The sequence below is a fragment of the Rhincodon typus genome, chromosome 7, assembly GCF_021869965.1.
Source record: "Rhincodon typus isolate 14 chromosome 7, sRhiTyp1.1, whole genome shotgun sequence".
Taxonomy (NCBI): Eukaryota; Metazoa; Chordata; class Chondrichthyes; order Orectolobiformes; family Rhincodontidae; genus Rhincodon; species Rhincodon typus.
In genome coordinates this window covers 14,757,424-14,777,263 of record NC_063338.1, presented here as the reverse complement: position 1 = coordinate 14,777,263, position 19,840 = coordinate 14,757,424, and the positions used below count along the sequence as shown (strand labels likewise).

The window sequence follows — 19,840 nt, the reverse complement described above, 5'->3', positions numbered from 1 at the left end:
TTAATGCTTTCATACAAAGATTTAAAATACAAGTTCTGAACTTTAGGAGAAGACATTAAAAGGGCTGGAGGTATACTTCCTGCAAATGTCTCTTCTGGCTTCGGATGCGTTTGACAGTATTTTACCATTTGGATCTTGTTTATGCTTGCTTGAAAGACCTTTGGAGATTTTCTGTAAATGAATCCAAGATAATGCTGCCCTTTGTTTATGAGCTCTAAATACCTTCAAAACCTGCTGTGATACACTTTGATGTAATGTACCTCAAATTATATTATGTGTTATTTTGGGGATAGTAATGTGTTTTATGTAAATCTAGCTAGTTGGTTTTATGACTTTTAAATACAAATACAATCCAGCCTGATTTTAAACTTAGTCCTTAATGCAAACTTAAAGCTGATAAAGTACACCAGCTTACTTTGTAAAACCTATTTATCATTTCATGCAGCTTAGTACAACAAATCTGAATGCCAGTACTTTTTAAAAGAAAAGTTATTAAATCGCAGCTGCTCACTGTTCACACTCCCTCACATTGCATACGCTCCTCAGGCCCTAGCTTTACTAACTTATGCCATCTCAAGTGCTTAATCAAACCCCCACCCCTTCCACCTCCACCACCCATGGTCCTTAAACCTTCCATGCTAACCTATGCCCCAATCTCCCTTGTGTGGCCCTTTAAGGTCACTGTGCCAAATCATCCCAAAGCCATTCTCCTTATCCATCACCCTTTTGTCTTTGTGTATCATGGTAGTTGTATCACTCTCCACCATGGGTAGAGGTAAGGACCCATGATGAGATAAAATTAAATTGTCAGTTGAATAATGGGCAGTTTTTAAAAAAAGTACTGAGTGCATGTAAGTATGTTATTCCTACAGACACCAAAGTGGACTGATAAAATAAAACACAAATTAATTTTGGAGTAAGTGTGAGGTAATCCATTTGAGAGGAAAGCAAATGAACTGAAGTAACAATCAAATGAAATATACAATATATTAAAACTGCATAGATAAACTTAACATGAACAGGATACCAGAGGAAGGGATATGTCAGTCAGAATTTTTCATACCAAGAGTGGCACATTTTTGAAATGCTATTCCTGTTACAAAAGTAGGAACTAAAACCTTAAACTCATCCCAAAGGCAGTTACAGCATGTACATGTTTAAAACAAATTATGGACTGATTCCTTTTCATGCTTAGGTTGTGATCCAGTCAGAATGCTTGTCAGCTTCAATGGAACCTTTTTAAAACATATAACACTTAAATTTAAAATTTTTTACATCAGTTGCAGAATTAGTATTGTAACATCAGTTCCTTAACTACACTTTGCTGTGTTAAGATAATGTGTTAAAAGGCTGAAACATCTTACAACAAGGTTGCTTATAATTTGCTTTTTCTGAATGTGAGTGACAATGACTTTGCTGCTTTAAGTTGTTGTCTTTAGGTTGAGGCAGTGAGACATTTTGAACAACTTCAGTTGTGCTATTGGTGCTCCCACATTGGAGTTAAGTGGAGAATTTAGCAACTTAGTGATGACAACAAACAATAGTATAGATCTGAGTCAGAATTGGAGCAAAGTTGAAAGGTGCTATTCCCATGTTGTTGCTCATTTTCCTTGTTAGTGCTATATTCTGTTGGATACTGCCATGTTGATGTTTGTGAAATGCTCGGCATGCCTCAGGATGTGAAACTATTCCTCTCACATTCTGTTTACTTTTTCAGGTCAGCATAGATCAATAATGAACAAATCCTGATGAATCCCTGAACAGTGCCAAAAACAAGTTTTACATTCCTCCTCTCACTAAATATCTCATCTCTGACACACAACCTGTTTTTATCCATCTATTTTATCTATACAAGCTCCTTTCACAGTTTCTTGTACTTGTCGTCACTACTCCATGATGATTTAATTTTTTCTTCAATTTTCACAAAGCCTCTTGGTCAAAGTTTACAATTTTGGAAATCTTTTAACTGCAACATTTCATGCTCAAGTTAATGCCATATATCTAAAATAGGCACACAGGATCCAGGATCATCAAATTAATTTACACTCCATCAAACATGCAGCTGAATGCATTAGAAAATTTAACTCTAGTCCACATAGCAATAGTTGTGGCAAACTAGAGTGAGCAAATCCAGTATTGTTCATTTAAATAAGCAATTTGGTTCTTGGATTGTGTTATTCCCTGGCATTTGCACAGATGTGTGGTTTCAGTTATTGATAGGTGTTCTACTTCAGAAAAACATTAAAAGCAATGGCATAAGTAGCAATCAATATAGTAAGCATATAGATACCAACAGATGCTGAAAAGGTCCAGCAGAGTTAATACACTAGAAACACTTATGTGATGCTCATCTGCCCAATAATGCCAAAACCAAACTGCCAAAAATAGTTCCAGGGAGGTTATGGCCCCTTGAAGATCAGACTTGCATCAGTAGAAATAGATTTGGTGAGGCCTGAGAGCTTGATCCATTTTTCTACAGAAGGCTGTAGTTCCATAAAGTTGCCAAGCAACCTCCAGTACCATTTCTAAACTCTACACATGCATATGCCAGATTCTGTGATAATCACTGTAAAAATAGCAACTTCTGAAGGTTCAAGTGTCAGTTCGTAGCATTGGGGTGGCTGACAAAGGGACAGCTGTCAAGCCCACACTAGATGACTTCATCCATCAGTGCTACCATCTTTAAAATTGTGCAAACTACACTTATGAATCAGCTGTTTCTGTTTTGGACACATGAGAAGTTATTGCTAGGATGATGCTGTTGGTGTTCACTCCTTTTTTACATTCCTGTACTATCTGACACATCTTGGTAAGAGAGCATTCTGTCTCTTGGCATTAGATCCACATGATAGAGAGCTGTAGAACTGACAGTGTCTTACTTGTACAGAGACTGCAGGTAAGATCTAGTGAATGGAACAAATTTTGTAACAGATATGTTCAGATATCCTAAAAATGTAGGATTTTCTTTAATGCTGCAACTTGTGAGAGTGTGATTAAATAAACTTTGTTTTAATTAACTTCTATCCTGGAATCCATGATTAAGAAGTTAAAGTGGTAAATACGACTGAATACTTGTATAAATTGTCTGTTTTGTAGGTATTAGCAACACTGAATCACGGCAACCAGGCAAGGCGCCAAACTTCAGTGTCAATTGGGTTGTAGATGACTCGGGCCTGGAAGTTATTAATGCCATGACAGGGAAAGATGACATGGGGCGCCCTTCTCGACTATGTAAACATGTTCTGCATAGTCGCTGGCTACGCCTGCATGGAAAGGTAAGATCGTCTCGTAATTTTCTCACCCATTTTTTAAAACATGATTTAAATTCCAGTGATTTCTTTTTTAACTTTAAGTTTCAGCAAAGCATGCAAAGTTTTTCCTTCTAAGTATTCAGTGCTATATGTTGTAAAGCTCATTTCATGTTGTCCTGTTCAGTACTCTTGACCAGATTCACAATAGCACTCTTTCATGCTGCAACAGTGAATCACCATGGGTAAGATTCACAGTAAATTTTCACTAACATTGTGTCCAATAAACAGAACATTTACCATGTTGTCCAACTTAAATGGTTTTTGAGAAAGACTGCAAAACATAATCCTGTAATTCCTTATGCACAACAAAGTTTTATTACAACTGGCTCAATTCATTTTACTTTGAAACCTTAAAATGATCAAAATGAGACTGATGCAGTCTAATCAGTTCTATATTTTAAATTTACGACTGACCATTGTTGTATTTTTACTACACTCAGTACACCGTTTCCTTTCGGCTGTTGGTTCCTCATCAAATGACTTTGCTTGAGACTATATTCACTTAGCTGTGATATTGGTGTCATCCGTTAAGTAGTTTTCATGACAACTTTATGGCTGACTCCCAACTGTAAAAGACCATAAAATGGAGTATAAGCCAACCTATTGAACTAAAATGGTGCAAAGTTATGAAGGAGATTGATAGAGTAGATTGGGAGAAACTGTTTCCATTGGCATGGGGTTCAAAAACCAGAGACAGAATAAAGATCATTGGTGCAAGTACTGGACGGAGTTCAGGAGAATTTTTTTATTTTGCAACAGGATACAAAATGAAGAATGTACTACTTAAAATAATGGCAAAGGCAGATTCAATAATAGCTTGAAAAAGGGAATTAGATGTATATTTGAAAAACTTATTGCTGAAAGGCCACAGTAACTCATAGATAAGTAAGTTTTGGGCAATGAGATCACTCCTTCATTTCCTCCACTTAGCACAGCAATAGTGCCATGTGGCACGATGCTGATTACCCTTACTGTAAAATACATTGTAGGGATCTGATAAAATCTAAACTCAAATCCCAATATTAATTTGATCATTTGAGGCTGTAGCCAATAAGGCAACAGGAGACAGTCTAGTGCAGTAACTCAGGAAATTTTAGTTGGGTTATAAATCATACCTATTAAAGCAGGAGGCTGTCTATGTGTGGAACCACAGGGGATGGGTGAGATGCTAAACAAGTATTTCATGTCAGTATTTACTGTAGAGAAGGATATGGAAGCTACGGAACTTAGGAAAATAAATAATATCTTGAAAAGGGTCTATATTACGGAAAAGGAGGTACTAGACATCTTAAAACGCATAAAGATGGATAAATCCCAGGACCTGATCAGGTGTATCCTGGAACTTTGTGGGAAGCTAGGGAAGAGATTGCTGGGCCCCTTGTTGAGATATTTGTATCATTGATAGCCACAGGTGAGGTTTTGGAAGATGGGAGATTGGTAAATGTGGTGCCACTACATTATAAAAGTGGGAAGGAAAAGCCAGGGTCTGGTGAGCCTGACATCAGTGGTTAGTAAGTTGTTGGAGGGATTTCTGAGGGACAATATTTACATGCATTTGGAAAAGGATTAATTAGGAAGAGTCAACATGGCTTTGTGTGGGAAATCACGTCTGAAGAACTTGATCGAGTATTTTTGAAGGTGTGACAAAGACGATTGATGAAGGCAGGGCAGTAGACATTGTCTATATGGACTTAAGGTGTTTGACAAGGTTCCATGTGATAGGTGGTTAGCACGGTTAGATCACATGGAATCCAGGAAGAGCTAGCCAATCGGATATAAAATTGGCTTGAACATAGGAGACAGAGGGTGATGGTGGAGGGTTTTTCAGACTGGAGGCTGGGTCTGCTGCTTTTCATCATTTGTGTAAATTATTTGAATATGAATATAGGAGGTATAGTTAGTAAGTTAGCACTGCTGCCTCACAGTGCCAGGAACCTGGGCTTGATTCCACCCTCGGGTGACTGTCTGTGTGGAGTTTACACGTTCTCCCCGTGTCTGTGTGGGTTCCCTCCCACAGTCCAGTGATGTGCGGGTTAGGTGGATTGGTCATGCTAAATTGCCCCATAGTGTCCAGGGCTATGTAAATTAGATGGGCTATAGGGGGATGGGTCTGGGTGAGATACTCTGAGGGTCTTTGTGGACTTGTTGAGCCAAAGGGCCTGTTTCCGCACTGTAGGGATACTATGAACTATGAAGACACCAAAATGGTGGTGTAGTGTACAGTGAAGAAGGTTATCTCAGTGCAACAGGACCTTGATTAGTTGGGCAAATGAGCCGAGGAGTAGCAGATGGAGTTTCATTTAGGTAAATTTGAGGTGTTGCACTTTGGTAAGGCAAACCAGGTCAGGACTTATGCAGTTAATGGTAGGGTCTTGGGGGAGTGCTGTCGAACAAAGAGATTTGGGGGTGCAGGTACATAGTTCCTTGAATGGAGTTTCAGGTAAACAGGATGCAGAAGGCAGTGTTGACCCACTTGCCTTCATTGGTCAGTGCACTGAGTATAGGAGTTGGGATGCCATGTAGCTTTACAGGATATTAGTTAGGCTACTTTTAGAATACTGCGTTCAATTCTGGTCCACTTGCTATAAGAAAGATGTTGTTAAACTTGAAAGGGTTCAGAAAAGATTTACAAGGATATTGCAAGGATTGGAGGGTTTGAGCCATAGAGAGAGGCTGAATAACCTGAGGCTGTTTTCATTGGAGTGTCAGAAACAGAGGGGTAAACTTAGGGAAGTTTATAAAATCATAAGGGGCATGGATAGGGTGAATAGCCATGGTCTTTTTCCCAGGGCATGGGAAATCTAAAACTAGAGGGCCTACCTTTGAGGTGAGAGGGACGAGATTTACAAGGGACCTGAGGGGTAACGTTTTCATGCAGAGGGTGATGCGTGTATGGAATGAGCTGCCAGAGGAAAGGGTGGAGGCAAGTACAATAACAACATTTAAAAGGCATCTCAATGGGTATATGAATAGGAAGGGTTTAGAGGGATATGGGCCAAATGCTGGCAGATGGGACGAGAACAGTTTAGGATATCTGGTTGCCATGGAAAGTTGGACCGAAGGGTCTGTTTCAGCGTTTTATGTCTCGAAGCGTGTACTATGGCACTTGCATTCCAGTTCAGCTCAGGGTGCGATCGACACCAGAGTCTCTGTCTTGAATGTCTTGAGGGCCTTTCACTTTTGATTGGAAGCAGAACAATTTCAAGTTTCTTGCATACTTTAGTCAGCAAAAGCAGCAGTTTATCACCCTTTCTGAACCACATCCATAGCATGATCAGTTTTAATTTTAATTGGCCTAGATTGGGTGAGCTTATTACTAATTGGTTTAATGATGCATAATTAATTTCTAATTGGCTCTTAAGGCTGATGGATATTCACTGATGTCATCTCCCACTACCTCCTGATCTGTTACTTAAGTTGTCAACTATCCATGGGTCTCTCCTCTTAAGTTCTGTAATTGTCACTAAATGACTTCTAAGTTGAGGATAGTTTGAATTTTTTTTTAACTTTTTCTTAGAAAAGAGACATTTGCAGTCAGGACTCAAAGATTGATATCCTTGAGCTTGTGTCTCAATCATCAGTTTGGCACTTACTTATCACTGATCATTTGCTTTATCCTGATTTTGGTTTTGCTGTTTGAATGCTTGGAAATAGGTTACCGTGTAAAATCTGAAGGCAAAACTAATACCAGAAATAAAGATCTTTGTACTTTCCAAGTCTAAAGGATTGCACGATTCCAAACTTGAAAATACAGTTAAAATGTTAACTCTAATACAAAAGTTTCATTTGGTCAATTGCTGTATTTCTAACACAACAATACAAGTAAACAGCTGTGATCACAATTTCTTTATAAGGGCTAACTGGTCAGGGGTATGCTATCTCTGTCTTATTCAGGCTTGGATGTCTAAGCAGGACCCCTTTAGCCTTACAGCTGTAATTCTAAAACATTAGTTTATTGTCTTCATCCTAATTGCATTCCCATGGTGCAATTTTTTGTCAAATAACGCTAAACAGTCATATGATGTTGCAGTGCCAAGATCTGCATTGGTTACGTTTAAGCAGAATAATATATTGATCGCTGAATATACTTCAACTGTGTCAAAAACTAAGGTAATCATGAAATGTTAGTTATCCTAACGATCCTACAGTGAAAATGAGACTGTGTCTTCATAAGATTGTATGGTGGTTACTCCTGCCGTTGGACAGACATATTTGCAGTTACTGTACGTCAGGAAGTTAGCATAGAGCATGTCATTTCGTCATGGTGTTTCTCCTGCCACCTGCAGGTTGTACATCAGCCTGAATAGACAATTGGCTAATAGGCAGAGAGTTGGGATGGGGGTGCATGAAACCGTAGTGTGCCACAGGAACCAGTGCTGAGTTTGCAAATATTTCCAAAATAAGTTGATGACTTGGATGGGGAAAGTTTGTGATGACACCAAACATGATGGGAAGGCAAGAAGTGAGGAAGACGAAGAGTCTGCAGAGGGATATAGACAATGAGTGGGCGGAAAACTTGCCAGATAGAATATAATGTGAGAAAATCTGAGATTTGCACGTTGGCAGGAAGAACATAGGAGCTGATTATTATTTAAATGGAGAAAGACTACAAAAAACTATGGCATAGAGGGATTTAGGCATCCCCATGCCTAAATCACAAAAAGCTAGTATCCAAGTTTCGCAGGTAATAAGGAAGGCAAAAAGAATGTTGGCCTCTGTTTCAAAAGAAATGGAGATAAAAATAGGGAGATTTTGCTAAAACTGTACAAGACACTAGTCAGACTGTAGCTGGAATACTGTGAACAGTTTTGTCCCCCTCGTCTGAAGAAAGATATACTCATATTGAAGGCGGTCTAAAGAAAGTTCACGAGGCTGATACCAGATATAGAGGGACTGTGTTATGAGGAGTGATTGAGTCAGCTGGGCCTGTTGTCATTAGAGCTTAGAAGAATGAATGAAGACCTTATGGAAACCTACAAGATTCTTTGAACTTGTCAGGGTAGATGTGGAGGGGTTGTTTTCCCTTGTATGGGAGTCTAGGACCAACGAGCATAATCTTAGGAGAAAACTGTACCCTTTTAAGACAGAGATGAGGAGGAGTTTCTTCTCTTGGAGGATAGTGAATCTGTGAAATTCATTACCGCAGAGGGCTTTGAGGTGAGGTCTTTAAGGATATTCAAGGCTGAGATAGACAGATTTTTAATCAGAAAGGGAATCAAGGGGTTGTAGGAAAAAGGCAGGAAAGTGGAACTGAAGATTGAGATCTCACTGAATGGCAGAGTGGACTTAGTAGGCTGAATGGTCTACTTGTGCACCTGTATCTTCTGGTCTGACACAGATGTATGCTGGTTATGCTGTTTCAGAGGCTGTTAAGCTGGAGTCACAAGGAAAGCAGACCATGTGGAGATCATAAGTAACCTTTACTGAAAGACATTAGTACACCAATTGGACTTTAAGATAATCTGTCAGTTTCAAAGTCATTTTAACCATCACCTGTACTGCTTGGTTTTGGTTATTTCAAAAGAAATATTGATAGCCAAATTACAACAAATGCTGACTCTAACAACAGACAGGTACAGAATGTGAGCTGACATTTTGGCCAGAAGTTAAATCCTTCTTCCTTAGTTTTGATCACTACAATCATTGGCCACTTGCACTTGTTTTGTCTAGGAACATTTTGTGGGCAAAGTTGTAATGGAAATTGAATGGAGACCCTTGCACTGAATGAAGATTTAAAATTTGTAACTCACAAACCTGTTCTCTCTCTCTCTCTCCTCCCAAACCCCCACTACCATATTTGTCCTGTACCTCAATAGTTGCCATTCTTAAATCGATCCAAACAAGAGAAGTTCACTTCATATTATGAAGCAAAACAGGCTGCCACCGAATATCAAGCTGCCAAGGAGTCCCTGATCAAAGAGTTCCAAAGGAGTGGATTAGGCATGTGGGTGAAAAAACCCATTGAACAAGATCAATTCAGTCTCACTGGCTGAGCCCATGTTGGGATTTTTAAGGACGCGAAGCTACTGGAATTCCATGTGTCAGATGTATTTATTACTTGTAACTTTAAACTAATTTTTTAAATTTCCTTTTTTAAATAATAAGACGTGTCCCTTTTCTTGGCTATCAGCTAGGTTTTTAAAGTGATGTACACAATTCTTGTTTTAATTGGTCTCTTAACCAGAAGATAATGTCAGTAATTGAAGCTATAATTGAATTGTGCATCAGTGGCCCTATTTATTAATATGTTGATTTAAAATTTAGTATAGGTTTTCAAAAGAACAGGTTTGAGTTCTGTTTCTGAAAGTACTATACGCCCATACAGTTGTTATAACTTTTAATCTTTAGAACTGGTCTTTACAGGGGCTTGGTTTTACAATTTAGCACTTCTGGCAGAGAACTTCTTGAGAAGGGACCAGCCTATATTTCAAATTTAGAAGAAAAAGGTCATGTGCCAGATTCATGGTTCATGCAATTTTTGGATGGCCAGAAGATATGTTAGGCTACAGTATGGAGGAGTTCTGACACTTGAATTCCTGTGATCCCCTCATTATTCATATACCAGCAGCTGTAAATTGTACAGTTTGTCCCTATATATGTTCTCAGGACAGACATTTTCTATTCTGAAAATGGGCAAAACCGTAGAGAGCTGGAATTAAAAGATGTCATTGGAGCTCCTGTATAGATCCCGAGAAGGGGAAAATATTTGCTGATTGTATTTAGATACAGTATTAGAAAAGTGATATTCAAGCCCTCTAAGTAATCAGAGCCGTTACAAGCAAGTGTAATACATTTATTTACCAGTTCAGGGTCTCCATATTTTGTTGACAGCTGCTGTTTCTGTTTGCAAAAAGTCTCCACTGCAGCAGTCAAATTCAAGTGTGGAACAGGCCATAAGCTTAACTTAAGGCAGACTGCAGTGATATCAGTGGCTTTTTTTTGGCATAGATACACTTCTTTCAAGGTGAAGCAGTTAAGTCAGTTGATGAGTGCTGAATCTTCTCCTGTAAATGTCCAGCATTAATATGTGACAGCAGCTAGCCAAAAGTTCAGCTTCACAAATCAAAGCCCAAAAATTATATTTTAAAATGTGATAAAGCATTGATGTACATTTTGCTAAATCTTAAATTGCAGCCCAGCCTAGCCATAAAAGGGATGCTGTCTGTCTATATGTGTGCCTGCTGCTTTTCCCTTGTCCTTTTTTCATGCACGACTGTTGATGTGTTTATTTCTTTGTTGTGTAAACTGGAATAGCATATGCTTTAATAGAAATGTTCCTTATGTTAAACCTTTGCAACTGAATGAAGGCAACTGCAAGTGTGAAGGTCACAGTGCAGCAATCAGTTGTAGTCTCTTTACAGGGTTGCTTCATTTGTCACAAATAAAGGGGTGGAAGCCAACAGAGATTGTAACACTTGAAAATTTGAAGTGCAAGCGTGCTAATAGCAATGGTTTGGAAACTTTTTAGCTTTTCTTTAAACCGGTAGCTTAATGATTGTAGCCAGTAGTTAAATTGGTTATTTCACGTCGTGATTCTGGCTTCGGAACCTAAGCAGAATAGCATGCTGACTTGTGAAGATGGCTTTCAATGTTAAGTGATCAAAACGAGAGATACTTAATTTAGCACTAGATTAAAAGACTTGAGATCATGTAGATTTACAGGCCTGTGAGAACTCTTGAGCTTGGGCTGTTTACTTATGAGTGGAATTAGTGCGGGTGGCTGGTATATCCACTTTTGACAGTACTCACTCAAGGTCAGTGTGCCCTTTAACTTCATTTCTTACTAGTTACATGATCGACTATGTATGTGTCTGTATGTCTCTTTTTCTCCAATCTGAGCCTTTGCTTAATTGAAAGCACAGCTGCTGTTAATGCTGTCATCATGGTCATTTTGAATTAAGCAGAACCAAGTCTGTGGTCACTCTGGCATAACCAAGTGTAAGTTATTCAACATAGTTAAGGTTAGATATTCTAGAACCATTTTATGAGAAACAGAATTACGCTTTACCATATCTATTTATAAAGTATACATCCACATAAATTCTATGTTAGTTACTGCTTTGAGCAAACCCTTTGATCAATCAGCAGTGTTAATTTTGCTGAAACAAAAATTTAGCAGTATCGGGTCAGTTTGTTTTGCTTCTTAATTACTTGTATTCTTAAAATGATGAGGGTTATTTTTTAAATGAATGAGTTATGAGCTTAAGGTTCATCTGTATAGAGTATATTTTTGCATAGCTACTGTTTTTTTTTTGCAGTTTTTTTAATCGTAAGAATCTGTGTCCTGGATCCCAGAAAATTGATAGCTTTGCCTAACTGCTGGTTGGGATATGGTGAGCAAACTTAATGCTCCACATGATACCTGCTGTTTCAATGAGCATGACAAAGCCAGTATTGGTAATCGAACAACAAGATATTGCACAGTGGACTCCCACCCCTTTATATGTCTCTACAACTTTTCCAACTGTACTTCAATGAAGTTCAGAAAAGGCATTTTAGAGGGAAGAGTGCTGAAAGCTAGCAGGGTTTTCAGTAATAATTATTTTAGGCAAATAGGACTCCATATGCACCCAAATGATTGCTTATCCTCAATACTCTTGATAGTTTAGATCTTGGACCAAATTTGATATTAAGTTTCAATGAAAATTGAGCTTATATTCTCATCTTCCTGAGCAGACCAACAATTTGGCCAATAGTCAGCTGGTGAATCTGATTCTGCCAGAATATTTAAATAGGCTGATGATGATCTCCAGTTAAGGTCTTTCCATACTCCCAGTAAGCTTGTAGAAACTGGGATCCTGTGTGCTATCTTTGGATACTGTTTGCTCTGGGTGAGTAACCTGTGGTCATGGGTAAATGATGGGATCCATTTGGAAGTTTCCTTTTCGGGGTAGCCCAGAAGTTTGAGAATATCCAATTCATATCACTTGACAGTGTGATATTGATCAATTTGCAGACATTTCTGTCCTTCCATGCAAAACAAAAGGAAAGAATGTAACGGTAATTCCATATTGAGATAGAAAATAAGTCCTGTAATCAAATAAATAATTACTGCAGAATTTAAATTGTCCCAGAATGCTGATATCATTGATGATTACTTTGATCGACAGTGTAAATAACTACTTAATTTTTAAAAAATCAGCTGTCAAAGTCAGTTAAATTTCAAGTTCCAGGAGTTTTACTGTAATATTAAAAATAGAGATGGATTTCAAACCTGCACTAGCTGGTTGTTCTATTCACTTGACTGATATCCAAGTTCATATGCCTTTGCTTGCAGTACTACTTCAATTCCTTGTGCTTGAAATAGTTTCTGTTTCTGCTTGTTGGAGTTTTTAGAGGGAGGGGGAGGATCCAAAACTAGGGGTCATAAATGAATGGTAGCCACTAATAAATCCAATAGGATTCACACATAGAGGAGTGAGAATGTGAAACTTGCTACCACATGGAGTGGTTGAAGCAAATAGGATAAATGCATTTGAGGAGAAACTAGATAGGCCCATGAGGGAGAAAGGAATCAAAGGTTTTACTGATGGAATTAGATGAAGTTGTGTGGGTGGAGGCTCGTGTGGAGCATAAATGCTGGCTAGCACCTATTTGGCTGAATGACCTGTTTCTGTGATGTAAATTCTATGTAATTTTATGTAATTAACTAGAATATTTATCCCAGTAGTAGAGAATCAGTACTGTAATGTTGTCTTGCTTAATGATAGATCTGATATCCCACGCTGAATCCTGCTGGTATTATCAATGCAATGGGTATCATCGGTAAAATGCTGTGTTACAGTAATCCTGTCCAGACTGAGAGATCTTTTGTCAATAACGTGAATTTTGTCTGCACAGTGGGAGTATATTGTCCAGTACCTTGTGTTGAGACCTGTCCACATCTTGGGACATAGGAACGGTCTGTAATATTGCCTCACAGGGGAATCTAGTCTTAATGTTCTCTAGTCCACATTTATTTTTGCAACCTTTTTAATTTTATAAGGAACAAATGCTGAAACACAGCTTTCATTGTCTTCTGTAATGTGATTTTGTACTCAACCATTGGAAATACTTCAGTGAATGCAATATTTATTCAATTCACCTTGTACTTAAATCAATACCGTCAAAATGTCATTAATTTCATAATGGATAATGATATTCCAACATCAAGCAAAAAGTATAAAATAAAATTTAACACTTAGCTCAAAAAGATTTTTCTTTCAAACATTGCAAGTATTCAAGATGCAGCAAGGTGCAATTGATGTCAAGTTGGCTTTGGATATAATGGTCACAGAGAAACTGACTTTAGTCATTGGTTAATTTGGTTTGTTCACTTTGGATTGGGAAGAGCATTGCTTATATTCTCCCTTTCCACATTATACAAGATAGTTTGTAGTACTTTTCCACCATTTATCAGTTCACCAACATGGCACATGAATAAGCCCCAGCTTCCAAATCGCTTGACATATTCTGATGCCAGATATCTGCATTTTTCAGTCAGTTGTTCACTAGCAACAGTGCATCAATTATTGGCTAAACCATAAAGTTATTGTAATAGCAATGAAGGTCACCATTAGTGACCAAGAGAGAACATTTTAATCCATGGTTAAATTTCAGCATAAACCATTGTATACATTGTGAAGAAACAAGAATAGTGGATCTGGAGTAATTCCTTTCTAATATCACTGTTCTATACGTGGATTACTTAAAATTTCTGTTTATCTCCTGGCACAAAGTCACCTGTAACCAATAGCAACTTTAGTAATCACCTTCCTTCAGAATAAAGACATCAGCATGCCAACAAGTTAACCATATATTGGAAATATGTTCTCTGTGAGTAAGTACTTAAGTGGAATCTTAGAATTAAAAACAAATCCAGCTGAGGAACTCATTGGGCAAAATGATTGCAGACTACAGACATTTGATCAATAGAATGTCAATACAGATGACAAAGAAACTTTTGAAGAAATATTACTATTTTAACCATAGCATATCCTCTATGTCCAGCTGATCAATTTCACAGAACCATTGACAACAGGATATAAAGAATATCTGTCATCACACTGGCCTGTTTAACTCCAGAATGACTGAAATGTGATCTACAGTGATATAATTTTGGCATCCTATTAGTGGCAGTTTTTAATACAATCAGTACTAACCTAAGTGATGATCAACATGGTATCAGTTCAAGACATGCTTGGTGATTAGGCAAGCATCATGTTTGGGAGAATTTACAGGTATCTCAGACTAGTTTCTGCCACTCTGGTTACCTACCTTGTAGGCATGATTAATTTTAAAGCTTGTGTATTCTTTTCTTTTATAATAATGCTGTACCATATCAAAGTATAGTCAGGAGCCTCTGGTGTTTTTAGGTTTATATAGCTTTCATCAAATGAAAATCCTTCCCTTGATGTAATTTTGTGCTCAACTTGTATTTCTCTGCCAAGGTATTCAACAGCTTCTCAAACTTTTATTTGTGTGAGAAAGGTGCAGGGATAATTAAGAGAAAGAACCCTTTGCAGAAACATTAGATTCATACATTTTAAAAATTTTTTAATGTTTGGCACACTTTTGAATAACAGAGAAACCAATATATTAACATTAATATTGAATAAATATAATTAAATCTTTTTTGGGACTTCTGATTTAGTATGTATATTGGCAACAAATGGAACAGTGTTAGGAATTTAGGCCAAGATTTTTTACAGTTTTCTATTTCATTTAGTAAGACTTTGACATGTGACCATACACTGATCTTGTAGTGGGCAATGTTATTCAACACCCTGCGCGCATTTTTGAAGCTGAACCATTTGGTGGGCCTTGTCCCATTATAACATCATTAATGTTAGGCAGTACTGAAGGTCCTGGGACTCATGTGAAGTATGTAAGGGACTGTACTGAGTGAAAGTGACAGTTCATTATTTTTCCAGCCAATAAGTAACATGTTATGTTTGTTTGTCTGTGTGTGCACCTTCTTTCATCCTATTTCTGTCTGTATTGATTGACATCTGCCACCTTACTTAACACAACCAACTTAATTAAATAAATCCTCTCTTGCTCCACAGCCTTATGAGTGCTGTGTAACTCTTGTAACGCCAAAGGGCAAAACCAGGCAGGAAATTTATTGTCAGGTGCGACTAAACGAGCACAATGCAAAGACTTCTGGAGTTTTCTTTATTTCACAAAAAGGCATAAACAAAGTCACAAATTGTAAAAACAATTTGGCTACGAAGTTGTTACAGTATTTTTATTGCTTTCCAGTTTGGTTTTGTGTTGTAAAGAGCTTGGGTTCTGAGATTACTAAGTTTTCAACTTTGTAGAATAAGTTTAGGGAAAGATAAATCTGATGTGCATCTCCATTCTTGCATGTTAGATATTTTATGAAATGAACAAAAGCAGGCTCTATTAGGACAGCTGAACTTCAATGATGTGTGCACCTTGTAGAGTTGAGACAGCATACATTGCAACAGATTAACATTAAATTGTGTGAACTAACAACATATTACCTGGATAATTTATATATAATATTAATCTCTTTCATTTATGTCTTATTATCCAGCAATTCTGCTTTTTTTTTAATCCTTCCATTGTAATTGGGCAACACGAGCGAGGCCAAAATTTGTTGCTCCTCTTTGATTGCCCTCATGGGTCGTGGTGAGCTGCTGCCTTGAACTGCTGCAATTCATGTGGTGTAGGTAGGTCCATAGTGTTATGAGGGAGGGAATTCCGGCATTTTAAACTAGTGACAGTGAAGGAACAGTGATTATCATTCCACTTCAGGATTGTGCATGGCTTTTTGGGGATCTTTCAGGCTGCCTGAATCTGCTGCCCTTGTTCTTCTAGGTGCTAGAGGTCTTGGGTTTAGGAGGTTCTTTAGAAGGAGTCTTGGCGAGTTACTGCAGCACATCTTGTGTATAGTACACTGCTACCACTGTTTGTTGGTGTTGGTGGGAGGGAATCTTTAGGTTGGTGGATAGGGTGCCAATCAACCAACTCCACCCTCCTGACTTCTACTTTGTAAATGGTGGGCAGGCTTGAGGAATTAGGAGGTGAGTTATTCGCCTTAAAATTTCCAGGTCTCTGACCTGTTACTGCCAGCACAATAGTTGTATGGCTGGGTCCAGTTTGATTTCTGGTCAACAGTAATCCTGGGATGTTGATGTTGGGGGATTCAGTGATGGTAATGGCATTGAATGTAACTAGTGCAACAAGAAATGAAATCCTACATTTGAACTGACAAAGGGGAAATTATAACCTGTTTAGGTAGAATGTTTACTTTGTGTTTATCTCCAAACAAATTCCTGAAAAGCAACAATACCCTGTCAATTAATTATACTTCTAGGAGTTACAGTGAAGAGAGAGATGGGGAAAACATTGTCCAGATGAGGGAAACTTGCCAATTGTTTTTTTAGGAGATTGTTCATCTTAACAGTTCATGGTGACATTCCACTGTGTAATAAACAGTTTGTACTGTAATCACCGCATGAGTACCAGCACTAATACTGTGCCACTTCACATTAACTATCCCAGCATGATTCTCTGTTACATGTAGAAATAAAATTGAAAAATAAATTTACATCTGACTTCTAATGTATGTTGTTGGTGTCATTTTTTGGGTGTGTTAAATATGTACTTGTAGAAAGTGTCAGTGCATTAACTATGATTTTTAGTAGTAAGATTGCATGCCTATGAATCTTGGGTTGATTTGTTGCAGTCTCTGTCTTGTCTGTGTGTTTCTGTGTTGTAATGGATATGCACATGTATAATAAGTTCTTGTTTTCTGAAAGTAGATATGCTATAACAAATACCTTCCAATGTCCTCTCCTCCTGAAGGCACTAAGCTCCTACTTAAGTTGGTCAGTATGCTCTGATACCTAAGTAAATATTCTTCATAGTCTCATAAAGCTATTCTGGAAATGCCACCACCTATTGTAAGCCCGCTATCTCTGCTCCTTCAATTCACCCAGCTTTATAAAATAAACTAGCTGGTTGCTATGACTCAGTTCCATGTTGAAGAAGTTTATTTTTGTTCACTCACTGGATGTGGGTGTCGCTAGCAAGGCCATTTATTACAACCCCTAGTTGCCCTCGAGGCAGTGTTGGTGAGCTGTTCGCTGAAATCACCTGTGAACTCAATTGATTATTTAGATGAGTCTTATTGCTGAGGGCATGGAATTGCACAGAGACTGGACTAGGTAATGGTGGCAGGTTTCCTTCCCTGAAGTGTATAGTGGATTTTTCATGTAACATTGCATGCTAACCACTACTGATAACTAACGATATTCAAGATTCATGGAATTTGAACTAATTTTTCTGGATTATCGGTTTAGTAAAACAATCGCCATGCTACCGTTCCCCACTGTTTGCCAGATAAATACTGGAGTGCATATGCATTGATACATTGATATATTCCACATCTTTACACTGGTGTGATGACAGCAAGCGGCATGGTGGCTCAGTGGTTAGCACTGCTGCCTCACAGCGCCAGGGACCCGGGTTCAATTCCACCCTCTGGCGACTGCCTGTGTGGAGTTTGCATGTTCTCCCCGTGTCTGTGTGGGGTTCCCCCGGGTGCTCCGGTTTCCTCCCACAGTCCAAAGATGTGCAGGCTAGGTTGATTGGCCATGCTAAATTGCCCATCGTGTGTAGATTAGGTGTGTTAGCCATTGGAAATACAGGGAAAGGGTAGGGGGAGGGGGAGGAGTCTGGATGGGATGCTCTTCGGGGTGTTGGTGTGGACTTGTGTTGAAGGGCCTGTTTCCATGCTGTAGAGATTCCATGATTCTATGATATGTAGATGAGAAAAGCTGTTCAGCCCATCTCAGGATCTCTATGCAGATTAATCCTGCTTGACCTCCATTTATTGATTTGGTAGTTCTTAATTGTTTCCAGGACTTTTACCTCTACCATTCTGCTTGAAAGATTTTTAAAAAATTGTAGTTGAACAGCGCCTGGCACAACCTCATGCTGTTTCAAAGGGTTTTGTTGCGAACAAAATATTTCCTTAAAATGTAACCACCCTTACAATATAGGAAATGTAATAGCCCCTTTCTGCACATCAAGTTCCCACAAACAGCAAAGAGACAATTACTTGTCCTGTTGAAGCTAATTGAGGGACAAGTATGAGCCCAAGAACCTGGTAGAACTCTCCAGCTGTTCTTCAAAATAGTGCCAGTGAATCATTTAATGCTTAGAAGACTGTTGTATTGGCATTTGTTATTTTGTGTGCCTGTAATTAGACTTTTCATTTTCAAGATGAAAATTCGAACGTTCCCGTCTGGCCTCAACTCTGACCCCTAACATTTGGGGATTGTTATTCCACACTGCCTTATCTCCTTGTTCTCAGCAGTCAGAGCAAGATGTGATTTAACCTGAACACTGTACAGTTTGGTGTAGACTTCTTTTAATTTATATTCTACTGTTTTGGCTATCCACTTAATTATCATCCTAGACCATATGGTATAGGAGCAGAATTAGATCATTTGGCCTATCCAATTTGCTCTGCCATTCGATCATGGCTGATATGTTTCTCAACCCCATTCCCCTGCCTTCTCCCCATAACCCTTGATTCCCTTACTAATCTTGAACCTATCCACCTCTGCTTTAAATACACTCAATGACTTGGCCTCCACTGTCTTCTGCGGCAATGAATTCCATAAATTAACCACCCTCTGGCTGAAGAAATTCCTCCTTATCTCAGTTCTAAAGTGTTATCCCTTCACTTTGAAGCTGTGGCCTCGAGTCCTAGTCTGTCCTCGTGGAATCGTCTTCTCCATATCCAGTCTATCCAGCTTTTTCTAAGTTCCAATGAGACCCCTCGCTCCTTCTAAGTTACATCAAGTACAGACCCAGAGTCCTCAGCCCTTCATCCTCAGGATTATTCTTGTAAACCACCTCTGGACTCCCTGCTCCCCCCAATGCCAACACATCTTTTCTTAGATAACGGGACCCAAAATTGCTCTCAATATTCCAAATGTCAGGCTTCTCCAACCGCAGCCAAATCCATGACCTTCACCGCCATCTGAAGGCCAGGGGCAAGCAGATGCCTGACAGCCCATCAGGTACCTGTACGTTCCCATTCAAGCTATAAGTGCTTTCCTGAGTTGGCAATATTCTGCAGTTTCTTCACTGTCTGTCTCTGGAACAAAATCCTGGAGGTCTTTTCCTAACAGCATTGCGAGTGTGCCTACACCCCATGGACCATAGCGGTTCAAGAAGGCAGTTTATGACCACCTTCCAGAGCAAGATTAGTAATGGGGAAGAGGTGTTGGCCTAGTCAGTGATGCCCTTGTTGCATGAGTGAACTTTAAAAAGTCTTACCTATTTCCGCATTGATCAGCATGTGGGAATATGATACTTTTCCAATCACTGAGACATGGTTGAAGGAAGGGCAGGACTGGCAGCTAAACATTCCAGGGTATAGAACATTTCAGGAGTGATTTTGGGGGTGGAATGTAAGAGGGGTGGAGGGCATTGCATTACTAATACAAGAGACCACCAATGTAATTATGAGGGAGGATGGCTTAGAATGCTCTTCAAAGGAGGCC

General features: G+C 38.8%; 1 protein-coding gene across 3 annotated transcripts in view; it reads left to right on the top strand.

Annotated features, from left to right (window-relative positions):
* The window catches only part of adarb1b (adenosine deaminase RNA specific B1b), a 614,030-nt gene extending 597,147 nt beyond the window's left edge, over positions 1-16,883 (top strand). For all 3 annotated transcript variants that reach the window (XM_048599470.1, XM_048599471.1, XM_048599472.1), the window contains 2 exons: positions 3,097-3,275; positions 9,128-16,883. In XM_048599470.1, the coding sequence (XP_048455427.1) occupies positions 3,097-3,275; positions 9,128-9,304 (356 nt within the window). In that variant the 3' untranslated portion in view covers positions 9,305-16,883. The remainder of the gene's footprint in view (positions 1-3,096; positions 3,276-9,127) is intronic.
* Positions 16,884-19,840: the final 2,957 nt, after the last annotated feature.